At 54.6% G+C, this 24,352-nt stretch overlaps 2 protein-coding genes and 1 long non-coding RNA gene across 17 annotated transcripts in view; 1 reads left to right on the plus strand and 2 right to left on the minus strand.

Annotated features, from left to right (window-relative positions):
* Window positions 1-3,893, minus strand: part of LOC106005205 — a 22,048-nt gene extending 18,155 nt beyond the window's left edge. The window contains exons 1-3 of one of the 5 annotated variants that reach the window (XR_006606377.1): window positions 3,391-3,893; window positions 3,229-3,270; window positions 940-3,113 (exon numbers count right to left, since the gene is read on the minus strand). This is a non-coding gene — a long non-coding RNA (uncharacterized LOC106005205). Of the gene's footprint in view, window positions 1-939; window positions 3,271-3,390 lie in introns of those variants that run through there. The other 4 variants (XR_006606379.1, XR_006606378.1, XR_006606376.1 and 1 more) reach the window with 4 other exon arrangements.
* The window catches only part of CHDH (choline dehydrogenase), a 10,988-nt gene extending 1,070 nt beyond the window's left edge, over window positions 1-9,918 (plus strand). The window contains exons 2-8 of the mRNA XM_004738200.3: window positions 203-354; window positions 955-1,084; window positions 2,017-2,151; window positions 3,251-3,393; window positions 3,889-3,991; window positions 4,689-5,147; window positions 9,207-9,918. Coding sequence (XP_004738257.1) covers window positions 203-354; window positions 955-1,084; window positions 2,017-2,151; window positions 3,251-3,393; window positions 3,889-3,991; window positions 4,689-5,107 — 1,082 coding nt within the window. The 3' untranslated portion in view covers window positions 5,108-5,147; window positions 9,207-9,918. The remainder of the gene's footprint in view (window positions 1-202; window positions 355-954; window positions 1,085-2,016; window positions 2,152-3,250; window positions 3,394-3,888; window positions 3,992-4,688; window positions 5,148-9,206) is intronic.
* The window catches only part of CACNA1D (calcium voltage-gated channel subunit alpha1 D), a 296,472-nt gene continuing 281,302 nt past the window's right edge, over window positions 9,183-24,352 (minus strand). For 8 of the 11 annotated variants that reach the window (XM_013052920.2, XM_045078797.1, XM_013052914.2 and 5 more), the window contains 8 exons: window positions 20,004-20,120; window positions 18,955-19,322; window positions 18,259-18,285; window positions 16,607-16,756; window positions 16,123-16,286; window positions 13,408-13,529; window positions 11,545-11,865; window positions 9,183-11,069 (listed from right to left, as the gene is read on the minus strand). In XM_013052920.2, coding sequence (XP_012908374.1) covers window positions 10,776-11,069; window positions 11,545-11,865; window positions 13,408-13,529; window positions 16,123-16,286; window positions 16,607-16,756; window positions 18,259-18,285; window positions 18,955-19,322; window positions 20,004-20,120 — 1,563 coding nt within the window. In that variant the 3' untranslated portion in view covers window positions 9,183-10,775. Of the gene's footprint in view, window positions 11,070-11,544; window positions 11,866-13,407; window positions 13,530-16,122; window positions 16,287-16,606; window positions 16,757-18,258; window positions 18,286-18,954; window positions 19,323-20,003; window positions 20,121-24,352 lie in introns of those variants that run through there. The other 3 variants (XM_013052926.2, XM_004738204.3, XM_045078835.1) reach the window with 2 other exon arrangements.

Here is a 24,352-nt window from a genome sequence, read left to right on the forward strand (position 1 = left end):
AGCTGCTCCTGGTCTGTCATCCTGTCCAGAGCAGAATAGGTTTTCCCACCGCTAATGGATGTGGACTTCAGTCCAGCGGGGACTTGTGGTCTCAGCCTTCTGAGGCAGATCTCAGTATTCGGGGAAGGTCAGCCCCTTTCCCTGTGCAGGTGCTGGAAAGGGGGGCAGGAGCTGTGCCCGATGTCCTTGCTCTGTCCTGCAGGCAAGCGCTGGAGCGCCGCGTGCGCGTACCTGCACCCGGCACTGGGCCGCCCCAACCTCACAGCCGAGGCGCAGACGCTCGTGCACAGGGTGCTGTTCGAGGGTACCCGCGCCGTGGGTGTGGAGTACGTCAAGAACGGCCAGAGCCACAGGGTGAGTGAGTTCCTGCCAGAACGAGGCTGCGCACGTGGAGGGGGACGAGTGGTCCCCCCTGGGGCTGGTGCTTCGGGCTCTGATCCCTAGGGACCTTGGGGAGGTGGCCTCCTGGCCGGCCGGGAGCTGTCAGGCCAGCCACATGCATGCAGAGAGCCTGTCGCGGCCCCTGTGAGCATCTGCCCCTCCTCCCAGAGCAGCCCCCCAGTTCCTTCCATACCTTTTCAGAAATGGCTGACTTTAGTAAGACTTAGTAATAACCACAAATGTGAACCCACTCCCTGTTGCACACCACGGTTTCCTGCCCCGTAGTGCGTCAGGGTTGGGCTAGGGGAAGGGCTGGCTCACTGCTGCTGGATTCACACCGCCTGCGCGTGCTCGCTTTCACGGGTGTCACTGGTCACTGAAACTCCGTGCTCTGGTGTTTTAAGACCATCGTGACGGCCTGGCTGTCACAGGACGGGTCATGGCAGAGCTGCGCCTGCCCAGGGCTCTCCTAGAGTGGCCTGCTGAGCATCCTTGGTGTGGGACTGGGCTCCGAGGCCACGTTCTCGGGGTGCTGCCTGGTTTTGCGGGAACTCTGACCTGTGCATCTTCCAGGTTTACGCCGGCGCGGAGGTGATTCTGAGCGGGGGTGCCATCAACTCTCCACAGCTGCTCATGCTCTCAGGCGTCGGCAACGCGGATGACCTCCGCAAGCTGGGCATCCCGGTGGTGTGCCACCTGCCCGGTGGGTTCCCTTCTCCCCGCTCCTCACAGGGGCCCCTACTAAGAAAAAAGGGCTTAGTGGAGTTCGTTAGCGTGGAGTGGGGTGGGGGCATCAGTTCTTCCCATGAGCCTCAGTGGACACCCCTATCCCCCCCAAAGACCCCAAGTCTTTCTGTCGTTCCCCCCTACTCCTTGGCCCTCCTGTGCCCCTGGGAGGTTCTGCCCCTCCACCAGGGAGCATGGCCTAAAAAGCCCGCTGGGCCAGGCGGCTCTGTCCCCAGGGCAGCCCTGCGGTGATAGGGGTCTGGGTCTTGGTTTTAAGTCCAGCAGCCCTCATGTTAAAAATGCTGGCTGGGTGCTCTGGGGCATGCTTTTCATGCTGAGACAATTATCACGGGCCTAAAATTGCACTTACAGTCTTTGATACCCATTAGGGCCTCTCACCTCTCTTAGAACCCAACCTCCCCAGAAATGACCTTTTTTGCGCAGAGGGTTCCTAGTGAGAGGTCCGTCAGAATGCTGGGATAGTGGCCTGCCCTGCGTCCACTCGTGCTCAGATGAGCTCACACAGTGTCTGCCCGGCTCGGCAAGGCTGGATCCCCTCCTTCCCCCGGCCAGGGGTACAGGTGGCGCCTGCTGAATGCCCAGGCCTGCCCTTGGGGAGGGAGCTCCCTGGCAGGATGGCATCGGGACGGTTCCAGAGGCTGCCCTGGAAGTGAGTGACAAGGGCAGGTGGCTTTGGCTGCCCGAAAAGCTGAGATTGGCTTTGAGCATAGGGATGGAGTCCCTGGAGATGACCTTTTAAGCTGAGACCCAGGGAAGGAGCAGGAGCTGGCTTGGCAGATAAATGGATGGGGGTGAGGGGACTTTTCAAAAACAGGGGATGTTGAGAGGCTGGTGGCAGGTAAGCCACCCTGAGAAGCCATTCTCCCTAGCCCCTCGCTCCCATTCCAGGGGTGGGCCAGAACCTGCAAGACCACCTGGAGGTGTACATCCAGCAGGCCTGCACCCGCCCCATCACCCTGCACTCGGCGCAGAAGCCCTTGAGGAAAGTCCGGATTGGTCTGGAGTGGCTCTGGAAGTTCACAGGTGAGTGTGCTGGTCTAGGGACAGCGTGGCCTCCTCCCTACGGTGCTGTGAGAGGCAGCTCTGGTCTCAAGTTACTTATTTCAAGCTTAGTTCTGCCCTTTGCCTCAGCTTTCCCATCTGCAAAATGGGGATACAGAGACCTGTCTGGCAGGCTGTCGTGAGGACCAGATGCAGCAGCCCAGGGCCAGTCCTGGGTCAGATTTCTCAGAGCCCAGGTGCCCCTCTTCCTTACATATGGACAGGGTGGCCTTGTGCGCCAGACACCATCTGGGGTCCAAGGAGCCAGGAGAAAAGGCACAGTCAGCATCCATTTCTCACCAGTTCCCAGAGTCCAGCGTACTGGCCAGGCCAGGAAGTGGTGCTTGGAGACCCCCCCTCAGCGTGGGTTTCTCACACACTCCTAGGTGCTCTGTGCTGTGTCGGGAAGGCAGGTGCCCCCAGGGAGCTTACACGCTGCTGGGATCTGTGGAAAGAGACCGCGTGAACGTGCTTAAGTTCTACGATCCGGGCGTCAGTGAAGTGGAGGCTGAGAGGCAGGGAGACTGCAGCACATGGAGGAGGGAGCAGGGTGCGATGAAGATGCTGGAATCTTGAGGGCAGGTGGGGGCACCGCAGGGATGCCCGGGCAGCTGCCTGTGAGGAGGGTCTGAGTTGGGACCGAGGGAGGGGTGGGGTGCTGCTGCCGGGTAGATGGATCCCAGTAGATTTGTGAGCCAAAGTCAGGGAGGCTTTCTGAGGGCCAGATGTGGCGCAAGGAGGAAGGGGCAGGGGCAGCGGGAATGTCTGACTTAGGCCTTCGGGGAAAGAACAGCCTGTCGGGGTGGAGCCAGGTCAGAAGAAGTTGGAGATTCCAGTGACACCAGGCCTCACAGGTGTTGGTGGTGGAGGAGTCTGGGGGAGGGCAAAGCCAAAGCCCCTTGGCGTGAGCGGATACTGGAACCTGTGGTGCTGGGCTCACCCACCTGAGGGAGAGATGCCAGCGCTGAGCACTCAGTCCCGGTGCCAGGACAGGGCCCAGAGGAGGGTCAAGGAGAGGGGAGGCCAGCCCACCTGTCCCGCCCTGATTCACTCAGCTACCTCGTCCTCTTCTGGTCCTCAGGGGATGGGGCCACGGCGCACCTGGAAACAGGTGGGTTCATCCGGAGCCGGCCTGGGGTCCCTCACCCGGACATCCAGTTCCATTTCCTGCCGTCCCAAGTGATAGACCATGGCCGGGTCCCCACCCAGCAGGAGGCTTACCAGGTGAGCGGGCAGCAGTCTCCTTACTGCAGCAGGGCCCTCGGACGGGAGCCACAGGAGCTTGTGTTCTGCCCGCCAGCTGCTCAGTGGGTCCTAGTGGGGAAGGGAGAGGAGGAGCCTGCAATCTTCCCGAGGCCATGCCAGGAATGGTGTGAGGCAGTCCACGTGGTAGGTGGAAAGGTGAGCCCTGCCCCAGCTCAGGGCAGATGCTTTAGGGATCCAGACTGCTGGAAATGGACAGAAGTGGCCAGCAGCCTGGGGTTTCCAGCTCTTAAAAGTTGAAGACCATCAGGTAGAAAGCCAGGAAGCAGAAGTGATTGAGGGAGGTGTTTTTGTAATCACTTTTGGAAGGGGGGTAGAGGTAAGACGCAGACAGATGATAAAAGCGTCTGCCCTTAATGGGCTTTGGATGTGGAGCCCCATACCACAGGAAATCCCGGGGCCTAAGCTGCCAAGTCGGGAGGTTGAAGGAGGTCCTGCTCCCTCTGGTTCTTCTAGGTGCACGTGGGGACCATGCGGGGCACGAGTGTGGGATGGCTTAAACTGAGAAGTGCCAACCCCCAGGACCACCCTGTGATTCAGCCCAACTACTTGACAACAGGTAATTCACCACCCTCTTGGTCTCCCTCAGGCCTCTGCTTGCCAGGCCATTCATTCAACGAATGAATGAATGCCTTTATGGGGTTCGCCTTGGTCTCTGAATCTTACCCCTGAGACACAAGTCGCCCTCTGCCCCCCTCCCTCTGGGCTGTCCACTTGCACACACTGCTGTGTCTGTGCCCTGGGTCACTTGAAGTAACCTTGGGATGTCCTTTGACACAGCAGGGGAGCGCTGCAGCTTTCAGAACAGTCTACCCGAAGATGCAAGGAGATATGGCTGTATGCGTAGAGCCCACAGAGCAGTTGTGCTGCTGCTGCTTTGAGCACCCTCCTGGAAAAGGAGCTTGCATTCCGGGGCCTGCTCCTGCCCACAGCGCAAAGGAGTGCTCCCTATCGTTCAGTAATGACTCGCGGTGTGTGCACAGCCACGATGGCAAGAGGCAGGCTCTATCCACTGAGGATGCTGCCTGTTTGCCACTGGGGGACTCTGCTTGGTGGCAGTAAAACTGGCCAGGAATTGGTGACAAACCACCCGGTGGCTCTGTGTCCCTGACGTTTTCCACCATGGCCGTGGGATCAGAGGGCGGTAGGCACTGACCTGTGTCCCCTCGGGCAGCTTACTGAGCCTCTCCGAGCCTCTCCGAGTTCAGAATCCTCTGATAGGAGTCGCCGCCTCACCTACCTCTTCTCATTGACAGAAACCGACATTCACGACTTCCGACAGTGTGTGAAGCTGACCAGAGAAATTTTTGCCCAGAAAGCCCTGGCGCCATTCCGGGGGAAGGAGCTCCAGCCGGGAAGCAACGTGCAGTCAGATGAGGAGATCGATGCCTTCGTGAGGGCGAAGGCCGACAGCGCCTACCACCCCTCCTGCACCTGCAAGATGGGCCAGCCCTCTGATCCCATGGCCGTGGTGGATCCACAGACCAGGGTGCTTGGGGTGCAGAACCTCAGGGTGGTCGACGCTTCCATCATGCCCAGCGTGGTCAGTGGCAACCTGAACGCCCCTACCATCATGATCGCAGAGAAAGCAGCAGACATCATCAGGGGGCAGCCTGCACTCTGGGACAAGGACGTCCCTGTCTACAAGCCTGGGACCCTGGCCACCCAGCGCTGAGATGGTCCCTGCCCAAGAAGCCTCCTGCCAAGCCAAGAGGGTCAGCACAGCCCCTGTCCCCGTGCCCTTTCCTGAAACTGTCTAGAATGTTAATTACAGTTCAGTGACTGAGAATGTGACATTTCTTAGGCTGGGAGACCAGTATCAGGCAGCGAAGCAGGTTCCTTTTCCCCAGCACTTTTCTGCAGGCTGCCCCCCAACCTCCCAAAGGGGCAGTAAAAGGGACTGGGGAAGGGGGGCTGGCCAGTGGAGGAGGATGGCTAACTCCAGCCACGGCCTTATCTTCTACTCCACCGCACTCTGCAACCCTGGGTCCTGCTCAGATTTAAAGGAAGTAGTTCTCTCCCAGGCCTCCCTCTTAATTAAGGCAAGCCACTCTGGGAGCAGGGTGCTGTGCGCAGAGGCTAGGTGCAGGCTGGACGCCACGGGAGGCATCTGCCTCAGGCCGCCAGCTGCTGAGGCCTGTGCCTAAGCCTCCAGCATCTCTGTTCAGAGAGAAAGCTGCCTGCCTGAAGAAACACAGGCTTCTTTCTCTTCTGCTTCTCGTGTCCCCTTCCCAGTGGGGTCACTCTGAGGCCCACCTCGCCAGTACTCTGGTTCTTATTAAACACAGCCCGATTTCTGGACCTTATTCAGAGAAGAGTCTGGAGAGTCTCTTTATTACCATAGGTTTCCTGATTTAGCATTTTAAACTATTTTCCTGTTACCAGGGAAACCTAAAAACCTAGAGCAAACCCGACAGACCAGACCGCTGCTCCAAGCCAAAGCAGCTAGCCCAAGAGGATGCTTTCCTGTCAGTCTGGGGAGATGACCCGCCGTGGGCAAAGCTGGCTGATTCGTATTCAGCAGCCGTCCACGGGAGCAGACCGGGATTGAGTTGAGGCTGATGGACAAAGCAGTCGAGTCACACTATACACCTGATCCCATGAAAATAAATTGGCCAAGATTGGAGCTTGGCGGGGGGGAAACCAAATACAAGTAGCATTTAAAATAGTTCTTTGATCTTTAAACTTCCTGTAATTCAATAATGTAATCCAGTCACCAGTTTTTGAATGGAGAGGACTTAGCCAGACGGTTCTTAGTAGGTAATGACAACTAAATGCATTTTGGATTGATTTTTCTGAAGATTTCCAAAGCCACCATCTGCGGCAAGGGAGAAGAGACTTGCGCTCTGGAAACCTGCCCCGAACAAGGAGGGGAGGGAAAGGGGGCCTTCCAGCTTTTCCCCAGGATCAGAGTGGACTGAGATAGCTTGGAGGCTGGACAGCCATAACTTGTGTTTGTGAGAAAGACCTTCCAGAAAGATGCGAAGAAGGAAGCCATTACACCTCTCCTTCCTTTACAAATTTAAAGGAGCTCTGGTTTCCTCTTACCTGCCTCTTGCTTTATTGTCTGTTCCAAGGGAGGGTCTAAGTCGGCCAAGAGATTTATTTCTCCTAGAGAGGTTCCCCATCTGCCCCACAGCCGGGGTCCACAGCCACCATCCTCCGGGGCCCCGACCACCTACAGGGATGAAAGAACAGTGAGGCAGTGCGGGAGCCAACCCCCCTGCTGGGAGGGCCAGCACGAGTAGCAAGTTCAGTGGGTGGAGGGGGTCCCAGGCCTGAGCGTGAACCTGTGGACTTTTCTAGTGTGGGTAGGCCACGTGGCCCAGCCATGCCCTTCCGCCGTCTCTCCGCGTGCTGCAGTGGTGTCAGTCTCTGAGACAGGTGCTGGTTTGCTACTGCGTCTCTGCATCGTCACACAAGCAGAATGACCTGTCGGAGGCGGTGTGTCAGGCTGTACGGCCGGATGACATCGGGGCCCCTCCCCCACTCTAGGCCACTGAGCCTTGTTCCACCTGCAGAAGTCAGTCTCAGAGAAGATAGTGCGTGTTCCATACCCAGGCCCCATGGAAGTCAGAGCGGAATGCTGTGCTGCTGGGGTTCAGCCATAGGGCAGAATATTGGGTTTGGGGTGGCTGCTTGCTGGAGCCCTGACAGGTGAAGGGCAGCCATCTGGCAGAGGGGAACTGTGGCCCGTGCCGCAGCAGCGGGCTGTCTCCAGGTTCCAGTGCTGTGAGGGGAGCCTGGACCTCAGAAAGAGGGCTGTTGGCTGAGGAAGCCAGAGAGGGGAGGAGAGTGCCCACTGGGACAGCCCTCAGGGCACCCAGACACCAGGCCAGCCCTCGGTCCTGGGAGGAAGTTTATTTAAGCCCCTCAGCAAAGAGCCTGTGATACTAACAGCTGGAAGTACTCTGTAAACAATGGTTGAAAAAGTATAACGGAGCCGTGTATGTACCTGGATCAGGCTCTGAGCGCGGATCCCTTCGAAGAAGCCTGCGAGTTCCAGCTCCTGCACGAGCAGAAGGTTCTTCCTGGTCCAACCGGGGACAGAAGGCACAGGCGAGAAACAGCCCGCCTGTTCTGCGGCTCAGAACCAGGAAATGGCAGGTCCTGGAAGGCAGGTCCTGGAAGCCAGATCCTGGCACCTGGATGCACCGCCTTTCTGCTTCCAGGGCCAACTGTGGGAATCCTCATTTCCATAAACTCAAAAGAGCCTCATCTCCAGCCAAACCCTGTTCCTCCCCACAAAGGCTGTTTCCTGTTTCCACCAACTTAACATCAGCTCTAATACCTACGTCCTTTTTTCTTAAACCAGAAGAAAAAGCGTGCTCTCTCCACCAGCCTTGTCTTGGGAGCCGGGCAGCCTCCCAGGTCCTCTCCTGCCGCCGTCCCCACAGGGTGCCTGCGAGGCCACTCTCAGCTGGTGCTCCCGCGTTGGGAGGCAGGGAGCCCGGGCCTGCTCCCCATCCTCCTGCCCTCTCACGTCCCCAGGAAAGAAGGCATATATATCCTTTTGGAGAAATAAAAACTGTCAACACAGGCAAGCCTCGGTGGTGTCTGTTTCTGAGTCAGGGAAGGAGCTGGAGCTCTGTCGCTGACCAGTTTTTAGAACAAACCTGCAGCCGATCACAACAGGGGAAACCTTGGTGAGGAAACACAACCGGCAAAGACACTGAACACCATAACATAGAAACAATTTGAAGTAGAGTGCCTGGTTCCTTTCACAGACATGGGGTCAGCAGTGAGGCAAGTAAAGCCCACACTGTGTACCGAGAAGCTTCCTGGCCTCTGGCAGGCTCCAAAATGTGGGAATAGAGCCACAAAGCCCCATCTGGTCCAGCTGCCTGGATAGAAATAGGAGAAATAGCTGTTAATGAGGTTCCTGCTGCTTGGAAGTTCAAGCGGAGCTGCCCTTTCCATTTGTGGTAGGAAAAACACAAAACCAAATCCACTATTCCTGGGGATACAACAAAATGACCTTTTTTAGGGGGAGGGGGCCGAAAAGAAGAAACATTGCATCTTAAAACTTCCCCGAAGCAAAGGGTACACGCCACCACCGCCACATGGTTCGGTAACTTCAAACTTCTTTCAAAGAACAATTTCATGGTAGATGGGGGGTCGGACCAGACTTAACACAGGCCTATTAGGACTGGTGCAGTCAATCCGCAGGCTAGTTTGTGAGTCCTGATGGGGAGAGATGGCGGCCTGCACCAGAAAACCCCATCCCGGTAGGGCTGCTGCTGAGAAGCCACACAGCGAGAACAGTGCCCAGCAGAGGTGATGGGGACGATGGCTTAGCCCTTTAGGAGGAACAGTGCTCTCTGTAGCCAGTGCTGAGTGACCGTGGGCATCAAGGAGGGAGCCGTGAGGATAGCAGTTACACCTTCCCAGGCCTGCCCTCACGACTGCCCCCCGCCCCCGCCTTCTGCAGAGCTCACGGGCCCACAGCGGCTCTTCGCAGTGAGCGCTCCCTCATACGATAAAAATTATTACACGGTTTTATTCTGAAGAACATTTTGCACTTTAATTAAAAAAAATTTATGTCAGGAAATAGTCATTTACAAACCTTGAAGTGTTTTTGCCTGGATCTGGAGTAAGAATGTCTTAAGAAGAGGTTTGTAAGGTCTTCATAACAAAGTATTGTTATTTACAAAAAAAAAAAAAAAATGGAAAACAAACCCAAAATATTAACAGGTTGTCTAGGTAATATTTAAAAATTTTAAACCAAAAACTGATAATTGTTTTTTTTGTTGTTTTTTTTTTTTTGACCGCAGGGAATCCCTGCCAAGGTAACTTGACAAAGTCGGCATGATTCCTTGAACAGAAAAGGAAGCCTTGGTGGGTCTCGTGGTCCAAAAGTGGGTTTTCATCAGGCAGTACAACCGGAGTGTGAGTACGTTCTAATGAAAACTTCAGCCCTCATTCAGTTGCATATAAAAGCCCTCAAGGAGAACACACAGTACAGCAGTGTTGTGTAAAAAGGCAACAATACGACCCGGACAGACCCAGCGTTCTAATCCTGCAGATCATCGCTTTGCCCCTCTGCGCCCCCTCCCAGCACCCCTGTTCAGGACAAGGACCAGCAGCGATCCTCAGGGAGCAAGAGCAGAGGAACTCCATCCACCTGTGCCATCATTTCTACACCAGAGATGCAAAAGAGGTCTTGTGGGGGCAGCAGAGGTGCAGCTGTGAATGCCACAGGGTCAGAGTAACCAGCTCGACCGACAGGATGAGCTTATCGGAGGCTCAGTAAAGTCAAAGACCGCCGCGACCCATGGTGGACCAAAGGTACGCTATCAAATCCCGGAACTCCTGCCCGAAGCAAAGGCTGTAAATCATCATCTGGTATATCTCGTGTAAAGGTAGATTTAGAGTGACTCAAAATATTTTTAGAAAAAAATCTCTATAGTCCCGAGTTCTTTTGAACTTAAAATTTCATCCCCAGAAGATTTTCACGGAATAAATGAGAATTGGCTGTTTCTTCTACTTCTGTACAGCCCAAGTAAAAATGCTAATCATTTCTAAATTTCAGTGGGGAACTACAATTATTAGGACCCATGGATATTGCTGCAGTTCAAATACGGTACAATAATTACAAAATATAGACCATCTCTTTACAAATACAAATTATAGTATTTTACAAGTCATGTACAGTAATCTATAATTTTTAAACAAACTAGCGTATCTAAGTTTACCTGGTTGCGAGTGCATGATTATTCCAGTTTACAGTTGCCCTTGAGCTGACAGTCAGAAACCGACTGAGTGACACTCTCTTGTAAACCGGGGTCACATAACAGAAAACCTTGTGTATAAGGTCCTGCTCCCCTCTCCAGATGACGGCTGGTAGGTAGGTCCTGATTCACACACTGTATTTCCAAACAGCTAGACAGAAACCAGGAAGCAGTGTATTTGGGGGGAAAAGGTTTAAAAATGGATATGCTGGGCCCAGTGAATGTCTGATATGCTAGACCGATGGCTGAGGTAATGACACAGGTGTGGTGATCGTCATCACCTTGACCTTCCCCACTGTGCCAGCTGGTGGGTGGGCACAGGTGAAAGCCCCAGGGGCGTGCTGGAAAAGTGGGCAGGGCTTATCCCACCTCCTCACGGGTCCTCCCCTGGAGGGCTCAACCTGTTGCTTCCCACAGCTGGGGCTGGGCATGGGTACACGGCTATCCCCTACCAGGTTTATGGCTTCCATGAGGCATGATATCACTTGTACAAAAGTCTAATTGAATACAGACTCCACACTAGTGCCTAACCTTTCCTAACTACGAGGCACTTTTTCCCTGGCCCTCCGGCGTCCCACCTGAGGCCAGAGCCAGTCTGCCCCTCCCTGGGGGCTACAGGGTGGTGATGCAGATCATTTCATCTGCCAGGTCCTCCTCATCTCTTCCGGGGTCGGGCTCTTCATCACTGTAGCCCGGCCCAAAGTCCTGGAGCTCATAGTCCTGCCGGTGGGAGACGGGGCCCATGCCCCCGTTAGCCCGGGGATGCACAGTCCCGTTGAGCAGGTTGCTGGCTGCACTCTCCATCTCATCGATGGTCAGGTCACAGGCATCGGCTATTTCGTGTTTTGTTGCCGATACAAATTTTGGGTCCCTTGCATACTGTCCTAAGCCTTCAGATATCAGGACCTGTGCGGGATAGAGGATTGATGGCATGAATGCTTTATAAGGCTCTGCCGGGAAAATGACAGAGGAGTCCCCTCAGGCACTAACCACAGGATGTGCTCTGGGGACTCTGCCAGTCCTGTTTGCTAGACCTCACATGTGACAGTTAAATGTGAATGGCTTGGAAAGTCATGGAATTCGAACACTACGTATCGCCCAACAAGAGGGAGCCCCACTAGGGAAAAGGTTTCAGTAGGAGGTAGGTCTATCTGCAGGCCTGGCACCTGTCATCCTAGGTCCAGCTCCATTAGAACGGGCAGTGGTGGTATTCTTATACTCATGCTATACGTACCATCTTTGCTTCCGAGGAATGGGCGTGATCCAGAGGGAGAGGGACCCAGCTTGACTCCTAAGCCTCACCCCATCCCCAGAACCACCACGGCACTGGCCTGCCCCCCTCTTCTGTGCCCTGGAGCCTGCCTGTCCGTGGCATACTCACCGCCTCCACCAGGCTGTCTGCACTCCTCTGCTTGTCACTGTTCTTGTTGCGGAAGCTGCTGGGGACGGTCAGGCTGGCTGGTGTGAATGTTCGGTACGAGATGCCAGGCTCGTCCGTGTACCATGAGCTCCGGTGCAGGGATGGCAGGCTGCCATTGACCTGGTCCAGGGCCTCTGGTCGCTCCACCTGGATCAGGGGTGCATAGCATGGCGTCCAGTCCCGGTATGGAGGGGTCGCCGGGGGGGTGGCCCATGACCGGGTTGAGTGGCTTGGCGAGTACTTCTGGGCTTTACTGGAATCCAGGCCTGCAACTGCCATGATCTGGGGAGAGAAGAGAGGAGGCGGGGCCAGAGATCCTCAGGGGCGGGCCCGAGGGCTCCCCAGGCACAGCAAGCAGGAGGCACTGCTGCACTGGGGTGGCCGCGGATAAAAGACAAGGATGTGAAAAGGACACAGGTAGTAAAATCTGGCTTCCTGGCAGATTGTTTTCCATTTCCCCGAATCCATAATGAACTTCTCATGCCTGTTCCTAAGGAGGCATCAGCTGCTAATTCATGAAATTGTGGCCAAGCAGTGGAGAATCAGAGAAGACATTCTCCCTGGGCTGCATGAACACACCACCCAGTTCACTCTCTGTTTAAATACAGAAGGACATGTGGGGCAAACGAGTCATTCCCAGCCCTCAGAAGCAACACTGTTCTCTCCGCCCCAGTGCAGTTCACCACACCAGCCAGTACCCGGGCTGCTCTGGAGCTCTGGGCGCCAGCTGCTTCCCCTGCCTCCAGTTGCCCCCGGGCAGCCACCTCGGCGCTCCCTCTCTGCATGGAGGGCCACAATCAGAAGCCACAGCCACCCGAGGGAGGCAGTGCACACAGGGATCTGGCCCTGGGTGGGGGGTGCAACAGCAGAGGGAGGGGTGTTCGCACGCACGTGTCCCCCGAGACGTCCAGGCCTACTTGGTTCATGGCATTTGATGGCTGGGCCTTCCCATGCTTTGTCCTTCCACAATAAAGCAGGACATGAATAAAAAGTAACATAAAAACTGATGCAGACAAGAAAGAAGTTGGCGGAGAGACCTGAACAGAGAACACCTGAAATGGAAGCTAGTGCTCACGCGCTCAGGACACCGGCGCTAAGTGAGCTGGGCAGAAGCCGGCTCTGCACGCTCACGGCTGGGGCTCCCCCCATGCCCTCCAGCCCCTGACACACGGACGCAGTGGACCACATCTCTGACATGCTCTTTTGCAGAAAGAAAAAGTGCCTTATTCTTGCCTTTGAAGCAAAGCCCTGGTGAGAGGGCTGCAGCCCCACCACCTCTCTAGGCCCCGGGCTCCCTCCTGTCCAGCTGCCTCACTGTGGCCGGGTCGTTCTCCCTGGATCACACTCTCCCCTTGAGGGCAGGGTTGGAGGCTCACCCACCCACGATGCCAGCACCCTGCCTGCAAAGGTCTCTACAGATGTGTCTTAATGAAGGAAGAACGTCTTTGAGCAAATAAAGGGCAGCACTGACGGTTCAGGACCAGGCAAGCGGGCACCACTCCATGTATCAGGGACTATACCAGGCCCTGGAGAGAACACAGTGTGCACCACGGCCAGGGCCCAGCTTTGGAAGCTGGCAGCCTTGGGCTCCTAGGTCAACTGGTCCTCCTGTGGAGCTCAGGCATGTCACCAGCCCTCCCCCTGATATTTGCTCATCTGCGAAATGGGGCTCGTGACCACGTCGATTTGGACTGAACTGGAGTGTCTGTGAAGGCTCTTTTCTTCCCTCCTGCTACTAGCAGCCGGGAGGGGGGTGTCCCAAGGGCGGTCGCTGCACCGGCTGCCCCCAAGCCTGTGGGGTCCAGGCCAGGTGGGCCGGCTCACCTGTTGCTGCATCAGGTGCAGAGGCAGGGCTGTGCGGCGGGGCACGGCGGGGGACGGCGGGACTTCCTCCTGGCTGCTCTGCCGCCGCAGGCACTCGAAGTTGAAGGAGGATCTCCGGTGGGCTGAGAAGCAAAGCACAGCTGTGGCTGTGAAACCGGCGTTCTGTAGGGCCCCGGGGGCTCAGGGTGGCCCCTGGACACTCAGCTGGGGGCCCCAGAGGAAGCAAACCATATGTCCAAGGAAAAGCATTAGCGGGTAAGGTCTCAGAACTTTGGGAGGATGGAGAAGCTGCCTCACTCAGGGATATTTTTAGTTAAGGGCAAGCTGGATTCTTGTAAACCTGGGGCCTGTTCTCATGAGGCGGAGCTCAAGGCTCTGGAGGGCAGCTCTTCTGACTGGATGCTCCGGCCCAGTACACACACTGTGGGGAACACAGCATTTCAGGTCAAGAACACAGTGTTGTTCTTGACTCCTGGGAACACCTGCTGCTGCTCTTCTCTCCCTGCAGGTATCCCAAGTGTTTCTGTGGTGCCTGGCATCTTGCTGGTGCTCCCATGCTTATTCCTGCTTTAAGGGGAGTGACTTGCTATCAGCTCAACTAGGTTAGAAGCAAAATCTTTCTTTGGGGAAGCCCCAGCTTCTGTAGCACCGAAGGCAAAACCAGAAAAGAGCACCATTAGAAGTGCCTCGAAACGGAGGCTCATGCATAGCCTGAGCAATGACAAGAGATCCCAAGTTTGTGGCTTAATGGGACACAGGGCCAGGGAGGTCAGTCCGAATTCTGGGCCCCCAAGCACAGGCCAGAGGTCCCCTGGGAACAGGTCCACCCTCAAGGGTGCTGGCCCTACAGACATACGTGGGGGCCTGACAGTTTGCAAGGCAGGAGCAAGGGCTCTTCATCCCTGTTCCTAAGATCCCAGGCATTTCTCATGCCCCAGCAAAACCCCACACCCCCAATTCCTATACTGGAAAGGTGCCGGGGCAAGCCTCCCAGGCTTCCTGGGGATCACAGGAAGTGGCAGGAACCAGGTTCTGGGAGAGATCTAATCTAAAAGTGTGAGAAGACTGGGCTGAGCCCTTGGCTGGCCCTGCCCAGTGCAGGTAGAAGAGACAGGCAGCCCCAGCCAGGCAGGCTTAAGGTGTCCCCTGGGAGGCGTGCTGGGCCGCCTTTGCCTCGGTGTCCCACCTCGGCAGGACACAGCTGCACAACAGCTGCTGTCCTCATGAGACTGCCGGGCCTCTCCCGTCGGCATACCCTCCATGACCCTCCTAGGGGCAGCGGGCCAGAGCCAGGAGCTCGGAGCCCACAGAGGAAACCACCATCTCTCTCATTCGGGTAGTGCCGTTGTTTTGAAAATCAGTCCGTGGATACACCCATCATCTCACCGGCTGTGCACAACCTATTCTGACAGAGGAGATAATCCCACCATTGCTAAAAACACCTTCCTCTGCCCAAGGTCTGAAGTGATGGGCAGCAAAGCAAATAAAATACGTTTTGTTTACTTGCCCTTACAAATACAGAGGGCATCTGCTCTGGCCCACTCTGGTTCCTCACTTCGCTCAGTGGTGCCCCGAATGGTGGGCATTAATGTGGCCACCATAGGGGACATAGGGAGGGTCCAGGGAGGACAGGGCACTCCACGAATGAGGGGCCTCTGCTGGGCTCACCTGCATGCTTCACCTAGTATTTTGGGAGCTCAGAATTGCTCTCTTCAGCAGCACGTGTTTGGGGCTGCAGAATTAAATATTAACTGTGGAAATGGGTCTGATGAGACTCTCCAGCGTGTCTGTGACCATAGGAGAGAGAAGAGGGCCCCAGGCACCACCCAGCTGGACTGGTTACGGCACATGGAGTCAGACGACTCAGAGACAATGTGGCTTGGCTATTTCTGGTTACTGATTAGAGTCCTGCTCAAAAATATGCTTCATTCCTCAGAATGAAGTATCTTTTAACCATCACCAAAATGCCCCCAAGTGCAAAATCCACCTGCCTGGCCAGAAGCAGGCAGGGGCCACAGCTTCATTTCTTACCCAGGCCCAAGCCCCTTACTGGGGGGTGAGCTACACTTCCTGTAGTCCTACTTAGGCCACCTGCATAAGAAAACCAGGTGGGGGACAACTGGCCCCCTGCCTTTTCTCAGCAGGATGGGACTCCTCCAGCCCCAGGATCAGGGCACTGACCCAAAACCTGTTCCATGAGGAAGGGCACTGGCTGACACATGGCGAAGATGGGGGTGGCGGAGGGGGGCCCCTCAGAGGTGCGGTGGGGGGGGGTGTTGGTGGGACAGGCCTGGGCTCAGGTCCAGCTCTGCACAGGGGCTGCTCACTTCTGCCCTCTGAGGGTCAGTTACCCGGTCCACAGAGAGGGCCTGACAACCCCACGCTGCACATCGCGCCTACCCCACGTGATGAACCCCAGGCTCCAAGGCAATGATAATGTGCACAAAAAGTCCCTCATCGGAGGGCATGTACCGGGCACATTCGGGACCACATGCTTCCCTCCTCTATGCTCAGAGAGTTAAGAACGGTGCCGAAGTGGTTTGAGCTCAATCACGTGGGACACGGATGAGACAGAAGGGAAAGCCGATACTGATGGGGTCTCCAACCCCATCTGGTCTTGCTGGTCTTGCAGACAGACTGCCCTAGTGCAGTGAGACCACACCTGTCACACTGTTCTCTGGGAGGCTTCACCCAAAACAAAAAATCTGGCCTCACATGTCGGGGTGGGAGGTAGTAGGCGTCTCCTTGGAGATCTCCGGGAATCATAGCAAATGGGTGAGTCCTCATCCTCCAAGAAGCCTTGGGGGTGATGGTAGCCTCGGGGCTGCTCAAAGTCCCAGCTGCCGCCAGGGTATCGGCTGTAGTAGCTGTAGTTTTGCCTGGGGGTCAAAAAGGCCAGGAGAAAGGGTAAGGGGCACATGAGACCTTTGTTAACAAGTCCTCTTAGCTCAGACACACCCATGGTCACAGTCCCCTCCCCAGCTTTCAGACACCCTGGACTGGCTGAGAGCCAGGCAGTCAGTCCTCAGCTTCACAGAAGATTCGGAGCTTTGGGAGAAGCTGGTCTGAAAAGGCAGCCCCCACTCTGCCTGCCTCTGAGGCAGTCCAGGTGTGGTATCGGCAGGCTCCTGCTGTAGAGAACGAGGGGCAGGAGACCGCCGGGCCTCCTGATGTCAGCCCGAGCCGCAGAGCCGCTCACCTGCTCCCGGTTGGTGAGCCGGCATCCTCATAGCCCTCCTCACCGCTGAAATACTCCTGCTCTTCCAGGCAGCGGGAGTCCCTGAAGTAGCCACAGATCTCCGGATCTTCCCGGCAGATAGTGGGGAACTGCTCATCCCCCGAGTCAGACCTGCAGTGGTGAGAGAAGGCCCAAGGACCTGAGCACCCAGCAGGGCCTCAGTGTGTGGCTAGCACCCCTGCCCCATGAGCCCCTGGCTCCTCCCTGGTGTACCTGGGGCTGGACTGTTAGGCCCCTGGCGGCAGTGCTGTGTGAGCATGTGCGTGTGCTGGGAGGGGGTCGCTCTGTCAGTAACTTGCACAGTGCCCATGCCAAACCACTGTGCCCAGTGGCCATGGAGCCAAAAGAGTGGGTGTCATTTGGAGAACAGAATAAGGAAATGGACCTAGAGGCCTGCAGCAATCAGCAGTCACGGGGAGAAGACACTGGGCTCCCGGGCCAGCTACTCTGATCCCTGCTCCTTCCTTCTCTGGCCCATGTGACTTCAGGGTCCAGAACAAAGAGGCTCTCTGACCAGTCTCCCACTAACTCTGACCCAGGAGATGCGACGGGAGTTTGGGATAGTGTTCCTGGGGAGACTCACAAGGGTGACACCTGCCAGGTTTTCAAAGACAGCCCTGCCAACACGGCAAGACTGTCCTGCTCGCTCCCTGAAAGCCGCCATCCTGGCCTCAGTCCTCAGGAAAACCAGCCAGGCTCCGTCACATCGACTCTCTCCCAAGAGAGAGGACTGTGTTCCCTCCAAGTTCTTCGTTCTCGCACGTTGCTGCTGAGCAGCTGACTACACTTGATATAATTAAACCAAGAGACCCAGCCTCTCCGTCCCCAACAAGATGACTGTCCCACTGACAATTGAACCTGGTCCAGCAAACACACAGCAGGACTCAGGGCATGAATGTGGAGGGCTACACGGAAGACAAAGGAGAAGACCCGGTCTCCAGTCTTCAGGAGGTTGGGGTCACACTTTTAGGAAGCCCCCGCAAGAGGCTTGAACCCTGCCAGCAGCAGGCAGGGCCAGCCTCCCAGGCCAGGTGCCCAGAAGTGTGCCGTGGACTCCCCCTACACGGAGGTCACGAGGCGTGCACGGGCTAGCCCATGGGCACATGAGCGTGTGAACACCAGTCCTTGGAGGATGACACAGCCTATGCACAGAGGGACGGAAAAGCTCCTTTGCTTAAAAAGAATCAACTACTGGGGCGCCTGGGTGGCACAGCTGGTTGAGCATCTGACTCTTGGTTTCCGCTCAGGTCATGACCTCAGGGTCGTGAGGCAGAGCCCTGAGTTGGGCTCTGTGCTCAACAAAGAATCTGCTTGAGTTTCTCTCCCTCTCCCCCGGCCTGCGCATGCTCTTTCTCTCTAAAATAAAATAATGAAATCTTAAAAAATGAGAGAAAGGGGTAGGGGGAAGGAGCGGAAGGGAGGGGAGGGGAGGGGAAGGTGGAAGGAAGGAAGGAAAAGCAACCCCTCTGCCTCTGGAGTCCACAGCCCAAGCTCCACTATCCTATCAGGCTGTCACCTCAAGGGGAGTTCTCAGTCCTCAGCACTGAGAGGCCCGCGGGTTACACTCACAACACAGAGCATGCAATGCACAGACATAGGTGATGAGCACATACCTAATGTAAGTTTCATAATAGCGGGTTCTATCCAGGAAAGGCATAACACGGGAGGGAGGGAGAAGATAAAGATTACACACTGCCAGTGAAATTTGAAATGCAGATTATCAGGCTAGTTCCTAGTGCAGAGGTCAGCAAACTACGGTTTACAGACCATATAGGGTCCACGAGCTACCAACAGTTCTTACACTCTAAAAGGACTGCAAAGAAAAAAAAAAAAATCAAAGGAAGAAAATACTTCATCGCATGTGACCTTGGGAAGTTCACACGGCAGTGTCCATAAAGTTTTCTTGGGACACAGACACACTCACGTGCCTACACAGCATCTATGACAGCTTTCCCTCTACAACAGCAGGGCTCAGGTGCTTCAGTGGAGCCTGTATGGTGCCCAAAGCTTAAAGTATTTACCCTCTGGCCCTTTACAAAGGTTGCCAGCCCCTGTCCCAAGGTATGTGGTCACCACTGGGGAAGGTAGAGTTTACAGCAACTGATGCTGTCTTAAAGGCCAACACCTTTGGCAGGATACAGGATGGCTGGTGGCCCTTTATCCTTTGGGTTCATCACTGGCTCCCGGCACTCAGAGGTTCGAGTGCCTAGGCCCCCTGCGCATCTCCCATGTGTGCCAGGGCACAGGGGAGAAAGCAGCGCCTGGGGCAGACGCTGTATCACCATGTGCAAACACACTTTAAAGGTTACCTTTTAACACTGGACCTTCTTTGAGGCTCCCGATCATGCTTGTGGGAGGAGTGATGCCCATTTTCAGACATATGCTCAAGGTTCCCAATGCTGGGCCGCTTTCCAGGGACAGCTTTGGACATATTGGCATTATTGAGATTGGCATTTGTTGAGCTGGGAGCTTGCTTTCCTACGGAATTATGGTTATGATGGCTATGACACCCCGAATTTCCTGCTGGAGGAAACAGCGGTCTCTCAGTATCACTTGCAGGTGGAACTGAAGGCCTTTGGACATGCAGGGGACGGTGGGTGGTATTGGTCTGCTGAAGGGGGTCTCTCCTATCACTATTAACATGATTGACATGGTTTCCAAGCAGGGCACCATTTCTCTGCAAAATAATGGGAGACAACACCAGGTAATTTAACAAGTATTTGATGCAGGCTAGCTTTGTTAGGTAATTTTTTTCTACACGAAACACAAACTCTAGGTAAGCTCCGTAGGATCCCTGTAAAGCAATCTGAGTGTCTCACAGATCAGGCCGATGTGTCTGTGTGGCAGCTGGCCCCCCTGAAATGAGGAAGCTTCCCGATCCCTGAGCTGGGGAGCAAGCTCTTGGCTGTCACACAAGTGTGCTCTTCCCGTCGCTCCAGGTGGAGGGGACTTATAGCCAGCAGCGCTGGCTGGCAGCCCCCAGCGGTTGAGGCTGGACAGAAGGCATGCTCTCTGGGCTGGGGGGGCTGAGGGCCGGCCCAGGGAAGAAGGGGGTCACACAGGCAGGCGGCTGCTAGCAGGACCCAGGAAGCTCAGCCACACTGGCCAAGCGGCTGTGGCCAGGCTCCTCTGAAGCTGCCAGCATGGGACAGAGTGGCCAGCTCAGGACGGAAGCAGGCCTGGCCCTAGAGGAGGTGCCGAAGGTCTGCTGTGGGGAAAGCATGGTCCATGAGCCCCTCTAGGCCCGGGGGCTGGCGTGCATTCTCCAGGTTCTTTTGCGGATCACCGACTCCCCAAAGTGAAGTCCTGCCCTGCTATCTCCAAGTGGCCAGTGTGTAGCTAGGCGTGGAATAATTACTTTGAATACATCTTCTTCTTCTTCTCGTTTTGTTTCCTCCGGCTCGTCATCTTGCAAATCACATGATATAGCACGCCGGATTTCTGGCCCAATGTCATGCAGTGTCCTTAATCCTGCCTAGATCAACAAAAATGGCAAAACGGATTAGACAATGTGGGTGTGCTGGGCCCGGCCTGGGTTCTGGCTCTGTTCCTGCCTGGTTCAGCTCTGGCAAGGGAAGCTTTCTCCAAAGGGCAACCCACAGGAGTGACTACTCGTGTGAATGTAACCGAAGGGTCCTCGAAGCCCCAGGGTTGAAGGGTATGGTCAGGAGTTCCAGACGGTCCTAGACTTGAGGCTCCGACCCAGTCACCTCCTTCTCATGTAACCCAGCTTGCAGGGGGCAGTGTCTGCCGTGGCCAAGAGCACATGCCCACATCTAAATGACAGTCTACAGAAGGAGGGCCTGCAGAGTCCTCTGACAGAGCCCTAGAGGGGGCCAGGAGCACAACCTGGGCCACTCTATGGGGAGGGTGGCCAGGACTCACTCGCCATGACCTAAGTACAAGTGTGAAGGGGCAAGGAGACCAAGCAGCCAGCAGGGCCACCCGTTCTGCAAAAAAGCCATGGGAACGAGGGCGTGACAGCACACACTGCAATCACCAGCACATTCAGGACCATGACGGAATGGGTTGACACGCACACAGACCCAGGCCGCTGTGCAGCGCCAGCCACCGTGGCCATCCGTGGTGCCCTGGCCTGGAACCCCGGGGTCAGGCCAACAACTTGCCAACAGCTGGATCATCTTCTTGAAGACCACAGCACACTGGAAAGGGCTCACCAGCCTCTGGAGGCTGTGCGGGATGACCCCTCCCGTCCCCTCGCTCACAGAGTCCTTTGCCTGAGACCCTCACCGTTGGCCTTATTGACACGGGGCCCCAGGTCCCACCAGAACAGGGCCTGGGAGAAGCCCTCCCGTTGTCCCCAGCTTTGTTGGGGAGACATCAGAGAGGCTTCTGCTACACAGGCAGAGGTGGAGTTGCCGGCTCTGAGACAGTTCTGTTCTGACCATCAACTTGAAGAAAAATAGCATGCTGACTTAAAGACTGATAGGGACACTACAGCCACTTTACCCTTTTCCACAAAAAGACTGGCACCTGAAAGAGGTATTTCCTCCCTGCCACCAGGCTTAAGCCCCCCTGTCCTAAATCTGGGCAGGACCCTCCCATTCGCGGGCAGTCCTTCTGCACCTGGGCAGCCACAGCAGAGGCTATCTGAACCCCGCTGCACAGAGCTGATGTGTAGTTCACACTCCATCACCAAGATGCAGGGACAGCTGGGCCTGGAGGCAGGCGTCAGGGGAGGGATCACGTCCCAGCCCTTCCTTCACAATCCCCAGCAGTGGGGAGTGGGGAGGGGCAGGGAGAGTGAGGATGGTGGCCGTGGTCTGGCCAGGTCCCACAGGGCTGGCTCCCCTGGTGTGGGAATGCTCACAACTGGTGGTCTGCAGATGCCAGTGGTGGTGATGGTAATTTAGAAAGTGAACTCCTACAGGAACTTCCTAAGAGGTTCCTGTGAAAACCACCTCCTCCTCCATAGGAGACAATGCTGTTAAAAACAGTACACCAGACTAGGTCTATTCTTTGAATAGAGGAGCAGGTGCCGGGGCGGGGCAGGGGGTGTCTTTCCATTTCATGAATTGTGGGTATGCAAGAGCTGCCTGGATTCACAACTCTCAGGTTCCTGGCTAGGAATGGTCTTGTTGAGGAAAGACACACATGTCCTGCCACCAAATCCAGAATAGTTCAGGGTATGGTCAGTAGGCTACCTTACTTTCCCATCCCTCTGACCACAGGCACGAGCTGCATGTGTACAAGCATACACATACACACTCATGTAGGTGCGCACCTACACACACACACACACACACACACACACGCTTTCCCTCTCTCAGGATGCCCAAGACTGTACATATGAGCCAGGGGAATCATCTCGCTTGGACGTGGACCTACTTGTCCTTCTCTTGTAAACATCGAGAAGGCAACAACACTAATGTCCAGTGGGGGAGAGCTCTTTCACACAGAGCTGCGGGTCTGTGCAGCAAGGTCCAGCCCCGTGGTGTCCAATAGCCTGCAGTTCATTCATTCAGTGTTTTCCAGAGCACAACCATCAAGAGAAGATTAGCTAAGCCAGGGTTTCATTATCTGGCTTTGGATCACTGGGAGGAAAGGCTGGCTACAGGTCTGAGGCTCCCAATGAAAGACCAGTTTTGAGACACCTGCTGCTGTGTCTATAAGATAAACATAGGTGACAAAGCACTAAGTCAATGTCCCCAGGTAAATTATGTATATGAACCCATGTCATGAGGCACCAAGGGCTTGGAATACCCCTGAGTTTGGGAAAAAAAAAACCCAAAAAACAAAAAAACAAACCCACATAATCCTATTCACTGTCATTCAACAATTTGGACTAGGTCTGATTAAAAGAAATAGAAAACTATTTATTTGGATAATTTTTAACATCATCCTCTGTTGGCGGGTTGACATTTCACTGAAATACACATATAACATAATTGCGTAAGAAAAACAAAAACGGTCTCCAGCAGGTCTCCAATGGTATACAAGATCAGGAGAGTGCGGTGAACAGACACAGGACATAGAATTTGTTTGCAACATAAATCATGGAGAAAACTGAGAGGCAGCTCAAGAGGCCCCTTCTGAGGACAAAGAATGACAACATATTTATTAAAGAGACATCAGAGGCGGATAAAAAGCATCACACTTCCTTGACACGAAAGCAGAGGTTTAGAAATCATGATTATGTTTTGCTTGCTCCACGCAAAAAGAAACACATCTTCTAAGAGTCAGGGATTGACCTGAATCTTTCACACGGGATCTGGGGAAGGATGGGGGGGGGCGGGGGGGGAGGCGGTGCAGAGGGGTGGTAGCAGAGGTGGGTAGGGTGTCTGCAGGGGGTGGGAGTGGTGGTGCCAGGAGTGCAGTGTCTGCTGAGGGGGTGTCAGGGGTGGGGTGTCTGCTGGGGGGGGGGTGTCTGTCAGGAGTAGGTCGTCTGCCATGTCTGGGAAAGAGGGAAAAAGAGGTTCCCAAACTTGAACTGAAATGAAGCTTAAACACAGCACCCTGAATTTATTACATATCACAAAACATAATAATGAAATTTTTCTAGCACACATATCAAGCTAAAAGGTAGCTTAGGCTGCTCCAAAATTTCCATAGGCACAAGTTCTGATCTCAGAAAACTATCTTAAACTCTTGAAAAAATTACTTTTTTCCACAGCCCTAAGAAAAAGAACATTTTTTTCCTTGAAATAAACACTTTACAATCAGTAAAATGAGCTATTCTTTCATTTTTCATTATCTGTGTTTACCTCTATCAGCAAAATACTACTTTAATCTGAAATGTGGTCATTAGCACTTAAACCAACACAATTAAAGCGGTATAAAGTCATTCCATTAACATCACAGTAGAATTATGGTTTTGAATAAACACAGAAATGCTATAAAATAGAAACATTTTTGATTTAAGATGTCCAATCATATAAAATATTAAACAGAATCAAGCCTAGTTTCTGGTTGATTTTTAAATGCTAGATGGTATCATAAATATCTTTTAAAAAAAGAAATGTTGGCGCTTTGCCTGTAGTCTGCTGCTTTAAATTTTAGACACCATTTAATTGGAATTTTATAGATATTTACTCTATAGAATGATTAAATCACCAAAAAAAAAAAAAAAACCAAAACCCCAAAACCCAAACTACAAAATCTCTCTAAATATCTTTGAAGCAATAGCATAAAAATATGGTATTTTAACGTCAATAGGAGCATCCGTTTACCTTCCTTTCTCTTGCCCACTCTTAGGGTTAGATTTTCCTACCTGGGTGCAGGAGAGATGCTGCGCTGGCTGCCCTCCTAAGCTAGCTCCGTGAGACACACCTGGGAGCTGTCAGCTCTCGTGGCACAGTGAGCCCAAGTGAAAGGCCAGAACCCCTCCTGAACCTACACTGTAACAGTGGAGATACGAGATGTGAGTCTCCAGTCGGACCCGGCCAGGCCATTCATCTCTGGATACGAGTACCAGGCTTTCAGACTCCAGCCAACCGGCCCCCGTCTGGCTGAGCCCGGTCTCCATCAAGGGCTTCACTCAGCTGGGGCTGGCCCTGCACACTTGTCTCCTGAAGGGCAAGTGCTGGTGCACCCTTTGTCAGGATTCAGCCCCTACCGAATCAGAGGGCACGGTTTCTGACTAGCTCCATCAGAAGCACACACAGGAGGTTCGAGTCTTACAGAATAAACCAGCTCATGGACAAGCTGCCCCCCACTGCCTCCGCATACTCACATGCACACATGCCA

Source organism: Mustela putorius, unplaced genomic scaffold, assembly GCF_011764305.1.
Source record: "Mustela putorius furo isolate JIRA1106 unplaced genomic scaffold, ASM1176430v1.1 tig00000095_pilon_pilon_pilon, whole genome shotgun sequence".
Lineage (NCBI taxonomy): Eukaryota > Metazoa > Chordata > Mammalia > Carnivora > Mustelidae > Mustela > Mustela putorius.